The 6,000-nt window shown below is 40.1% G+C and overlaps 1 protein-coding gene across 3 annotated transcripts in view; it reads right to left on the bottom strand.

Moving 5' to 3' along the window:
- Positions 1–1,989: 1,989 nt before the first annotated feature.
- Positions 1,990–6,000, bottom strand: part of ZC3H13 (zinc finger CCCH-type containing 13) — a 46,252-nt gene continuing 42,241 nt past the window's right edge. For all 3 annotated transcript variants that reach the window (XM_066176187.1, XM_066176189.1, XM_066176188.1), the window contains 2 exons: positions 3,047–3,210; positions 1,990–2,483 (listed from right to left, as the gene is read on the bottom strand). In XM_066176187.1, coding sequence (XP_066032284.1) covers positions 2,313–2,483; positions 3,047–3,210 — 335 coding nt within the window. In that variant the 3' untranslated portion in view covers positions 1,990–2,312. The remainder of the gene's footprint in view (positions 2,484–3,046; positions 3,211–6,000) is intronic.

Raw genomic sequence — 6,000 nt, 5'->3', positions numbered from 1 at the left:
TTTTCAATCCTCTATGAGCAGAATTCAAACAGTTCACGTTTAAAGCCAGGAAAAGTATAGAGGTGCATACAGACTTAGTCGGAGGTTTTAGTAGTCTTGGTTTCATATGGAGGACAACACAGACTACCTAAAGATACCTTACTGTTATGATCCGTAGATCCCTCACCAATTTTGTAATAAAACAATTCTTACAAAATTGAGCCCAGGCTTGACCAGTCCCTACCATGCCTCTGAAATCTTAATAACCAGCAAAAACATCATTGGTCACTGCCTCTACAGCTAACATACAAAACCTCCTGAAACTCAGCAACCATGAAACACCCTCATGCTGCTGCATGGGATTGATCTGCCCTGATAATTAACAGAATGTAAAATTAATCACAGAACACCCTGAGTTGGAAGGGACCCACAGGAATCATAAAAGTCGGACTCCTGGCCCTGCAGAGAACACCCCAGGAATCACACCACATGCCTAAAGCCTTGTCCAAATGCTTCTTGCTTCTGTCAGGCTTGGTGCTGTGACCACTTCCCAGAGCCTGTTCCAGTGCCCAGCCACCCTCTGGGTTAAGAACTTTTTCCTGATATCCAACCTAAACATCTCACTTCAGCTTCATGCTGTTTCCTCTGGTCCTGTCACTGGTCCAGAGAGATCAGTGCCTGCCCCTCCTCTTCCCCTTGAGGGGATGTTGAAGACCACAATGAGGTCTCTGCTCTCCTTCAGGCTGAGCAGACCAAGTGACCTCAGCTGCTCCTCCTATGGCATCCCCACAAGGCCCTTCACTAGGCTCATTGCCCTCCTTTTGAACACTCTCTAATAGTCAAATGTCTTGCTTATATTGTAGGACCCAAAACTGCACACAGTGCTCGAGGTGCCCCAGTGCAGAGCAGAGCAGGACAATCCCCTCCCTTGCCTGGCTGGCGATGCTGTGTGCAATGCAACCCAGGACAGGGCTGGTCCTCCTGGCTGCCAGGGCACTCCTGACCTGCCATTAACCAGGACACCAAGGACCCTTTCCATGAGGCTCCTTTTAATACCCCAGTCTGTCCATACATCCAGGGTTGTCCCATCCCAGGTGCAGAACCCAGCATTTGCCCTTGTTGAAGCTCATATAGGTGGTGATTGCCTGTCTCTCATTTATCGAGCTCTCTCTTCAGGGCCCCTCTGCCTTCCAGGAAATCAAGAGTTCCTCCTAATTTAGTATCACTGGCAAGCTTACTTAGCCCTTAATAAAGATGATGAAGAGCACAGGGTGGAGGAAGGAGGCCTGTGGAACCCCGCTAGTGACACGTCACCATTCTGATGTCACTCCATTCACTATAACCCTGGGTACCTGACCCATGAGCCAGTGGCTCACCTATCACATGATGTGCTTATCCAGCTGTGAGCTGGATATCCTTTTTGTCCAGAACGATATTTGAGAGACAGTATGAAAAACTTTACTTAAATCCAAGAAGATCACATCAACTCCCTTCTCTTGATCAACGAAGTGGGTTACTTTGTTGTAAAAGGAAATCAGGTTTGAAAAGCAGGTTCCCACACAAAGCCCTGCTGGCTCTAACCACTGACTGCACTATTCTTCAGGTGTTTTTCAAAATGCACTAGTCAGTCCTTTTTGAAAGCAGCCAGCATTTCCAAAATGCAGTTAGTCTCATAAATATAGACACCTAAAAATGGTCATAAATAATTTCTTGAAGTGGTTTTTTTGTTTGGTTTTGTTTAGACTTTCTCTTTAATCAACAAGAAAGAGAATCTTAACTGACTGGACTAGGTTTTTGTGTCCAGAAATCACATTAAAGGAAATCTACATTAAAGATGGAGAAGAGCCAGAGTTTGATCTAAATCCACACCAGAGGCTACTGTGATAAGAAAGGGATTTGGAAAAAAGAAGGCAAACAGACTCACAGCTATTTAACAAATTTCAGAAGTGTACTGAGGGACCAAGGTGGTGGTGGAAATACCCATTCATAATAATGAAAAAGATACACAGACACTTTTCCTCAGTTTAATATCAGTTGATGTTATAAACTGCTAAACCCAGACATCTTCACATTATTACACCTGATGCACCATAAAACAGGTTTATGTTACAGTGTAAGGTTCAATATTACAAAAGAGACCTCCACGCAGAAGTCTTAATTTTTCACTCCTATTCACATCTAAACCCAATATTCTTAACTGTGTACAAATGGAGTTATTTCCTTTCATCTTCTAGAGCTGCTTTACAACCGTAAACCAGTTCTAAACAGCAACACCAACACTGGTAAGTGAGAAATCAACTCAAAATCAAGGCAGTGCCACTGCAGCCATTTCCTCAAGTCACACACACTTCCTGCTGGAGAGCTGACTGTGGAATTTTGCTGTCCTCTGTCTTTTCCTGCCCAGGAACTTGGCACACAGTCTTTCGTTTGAATAACCGTAGACTCAACCGTAACAAGTCGCTGTCCATTGCTGCGGAATTTGTGTAAGTTTGTTTTGTTGCACCCTGTTGAAATTGGAAATAGAATTTAAAAAAAGGAAGAGCTAAAAACAATGTCTTTTAACATGCAAGCTGGGAAATTAACCTTAAGTACTCTCAGTAATTAGAGGTTTAATCATACTAATCATACCACTAGAAAAGCCTTGGAGAATTAATGATTTTTCTAGTAGCATACAAAATCATAAAACCTACTGCAGAAGTTTTAATTTTAACTTTGGATTCTTCCAATTCTTATAAAAGCACATGGAATCTTAAGCAGGAAAGTTATTCAACAGTTACCTTTGAAATAATATTTACCTAACTACTTTTATTATGTATTCTCTAAATACAGGAAATGTATCTCCAGAATTTAAACCCCAAAATGAAAAGAAACAGGACTTAGCTCTAATCTCAAACTCAATCTCTCATTCTACATAAAAAATAAACACCCTACAACCTCTCTAAATAAAAGTCAGTTTATTATTTAAAGGACCAGATCTGCTTCGGAACAACGAACACAAAAATTATCTTCCAAGAGAAAAGCTCTGCTTAGGGGCATTTGTGTTTCCAAACTTTGACCCAGCACTTGCCTTTTCATTCTTCATGAGCTGCTTACGAATTGCAGAATCCCTGCGGAAGCACAGCGCTTTGCAGCAAGGGCCCAGATTGCTGAGAAGACCTGCTCTCTCTTCTTTTCGCCGAAGTGCAGCCATGTTCAGAGCTCCCAACTCGTGTTCAAAAAGGTTTTCTGCATCTAGAAAGAAATGAGATTTACAGAGATGAATATTAACATGGCATTTTTGAACAGCAACATATAGTCATATGAATTTTCTTAACGTTTTACTATTTGTATTTCTGCCTTCTAAACAATACAAAGGTTTGGAAAATGAAGAGCATTTGAGTTTATAAAATAACATGAATAAATTCTTCACTATTCAAAGGTAAGGATGGATACCCTTGTATTTAGTTTCAGCACTAAAAAGCAATATTGAGACAGCAATCACTGAGAAGCCTAAAAATGAAGTGACAGCTTTGGACAGAAGACGGGGTATGATTTATGGTCAGATGTGTGATGGACAAAAGGTGTTTGTTTACCACTTGCATTAATCATAAAGTAGCCCAAGTTTCACTTTGCAAGACACCAGGTAACTGTGCCAGTGTCAACACTGTTTTTGTGTGGCTATGCAGAAGTGAAATACAACTATCTAGAATAATTTTTTATTTCTGGTGGATGAACCTGGAAACCAAGTCAGCAGCTGCCAATGGACTACCTCTTCCTACCAGCTCACCTAAGGCATTTAACAGAACTCAAGGTGACAGCACCAGTCCTTCAACACATTGACCAGAAGAAACAGTGTGCAGAAAAAAACAGTTTTAGAAAAGATATATCCTGAAGTGAATGTTGTTCTGCAACAAGTCTGTTCCTATGAAATGCAAAGACAAAAAGAGCACACAGGGCTGGACCAGAGCTCACTGATTTATAGCCCTTTTACAATAAACAGGAAGATTATCGTGTAATAGAAAAAAAGCTGGAAAGGTATGTGGCTGAGTCCAATCCAGCTGCCTCTATATAGTAAAGCTGGGTGTTCAGCAGAGAATTTAACACCTCACTCAAGATGTGAAGAACCCTGGGGAAAATACAGCATTTAAAAGCAAAGACTGCTCCAGCAGTTTGGCAGTATGAACACAGAAGAGGACAAAGATGCATTTTTTTAACCACTACCACTCAGAATCTGGATGAAACTCAGTAGTTTTTTAAACAAGTTTTTAAACAAAGTGAAAAGAAACAAGAAAGTTACATGAAATGAAGGACAGGTTAAAGAGAACTGCACTGAAGTCAAAGACAACCTCGATGGACAACCAAAAACTGGAAATAAGTGACAAGACACAAAAAGGCGACTTCAAAGGTAACATGGACAGCTTGCAGCATCTTCTCAGGTGCCAGATGCTTGCTGAGCATATCTGGCAAGTAAGCATGCCCATATCCTTAGAGAAACAATTGCATATAATAGAGGGCAAGTAAAATCTCAATACCATCATATACTACAGATTTTTGTTTCCAAAGAAAAAATAATTTTAAAAGCACACCCTGAAACAAGGTATAATTTCCCTACTTTCTGCATTTAATAGTATTACTAGAAATACTTCAATTTGTTCCTCAACACAGACAGAAACACCAAACTCAGGAATAAGACAGGGAGACAAATTATACCACCATGAAGTCCAGAGTGAAAATACTACTTTTTCACTCTTACGCACACTGAGCACATCTAGCTCAGATTCATTCAGTTTTCAGGGCACCAGACTTGTGCCTTTCTTTAGAATATATGTGCTGTGGCTGTGTAACCTCTACACAGAGAACATTCACCTGCCAGATTGAAGAGGAAGTGCATACACTTGAAAGCCTAGTGGCAGTGTATGAAGTCTGATGTGTGAGAGGCTGCACACACACACCAAAGGGAAATCAAGAGAGGCAATTCAAATTCCCCGTCCTCTCCAGAGCAAGGTTCTGCTGAATCCAAGTCAGTCCAGAGACTGACAGTCCTGAGGCAGTGCTGGAGAGCCTCCTATTATCAGTAAGGGCTTTATTTCAAGGGAAGCATGCAAGGATTGCTGAGAGTATTTCAGGTATCATTTTAAACAGCCAGGTGGAATGATCCTGCAGTGCAGTTGCTGTTACAAGGAATCCCTGGTAAGAACTGTTGAAGCATATAGCAAAATTAAAGCTTACATTAAAGAGAGAGACACAGTTCATACCTTACTATATCAGTCTGTACACTCAGGAAGACTCAATATTTTATTTGGCTCAAAAAAACTAGTAGGAGCAGTAGTAATAGCTCACAATTAATACAGTTATACAATTTAAATGGCTCAAGCAAACAGTGCCATTGATGGAGATTAGCACAGTTAAAAAAAGTTTTGGATTTTTTCCCCCCCACTAATCTGAGACTTTGAGGTTAACAAGACAACTGCATAAAGAATAATGCAAAGTGAAAGGTATTGTTTCAAATTAAGAACTAGAATTTACAGAGTAAAAAACCCATGAGCTCTGCAGATAATATTATTTATAAGCCACAATTTTCTAACATTTAGATCCTGCAATAATTTTCATAGAGGTCTTATAGAAAGCAATTGTTTTATAGTCCCAAAAGAACCATTCTACCATGCAAGTTGTTGCAAGCAGCTCAACCGATTCCTGGGGTGTGAAAGAGAAAAATTAGTATTCTTTCTCAAGGAAAAGCCCTGCTAACACTCAGAAATGTAGCAAACAGCACTAGTACAATTGATGCCTATCCCATTTATCATGCATGTCTTATGACATACACCTTGTCCAAATTCCAAACCTGTAAATTGTTGAACTTCCCACTTTTAGTAGAGGTATAATATATATATTTCACTTAGTGCCTTCATTCTGATCCAAAACCCCAATCTATGAATTTGAGAAAGGATCCTTAGAATGAAAATAAGGAATCTTATTTCTTTCTTGAAATGCTGCTCCTAGTTCACTGGAGAAGGTATTTAGCTAAGAAACTGCTCATGCACT

Source organism: Chamaea fasciata, unplaced genomic scaffold (genome assembly GCF_029207755.1).
Source record: "Chamaea fasciata isolate MVZ Bird 193981 ecotype frontalis unplaced genomic scaffold, bChaFas1.0.hap1 SCAF_2, whole genome shotgun sequence".
Lineage (NCBI taxonomy): Eukaryota > Metazoa > Chordata > Aves > Passeriformes > Sylviidae > Chamaea > Chamaea fasciata.
The sequence above is the reverse complement of the archived record's forward strand: the minus strand, read 5'-3'. Positions and strand labels throughout refer to the sequence as shown.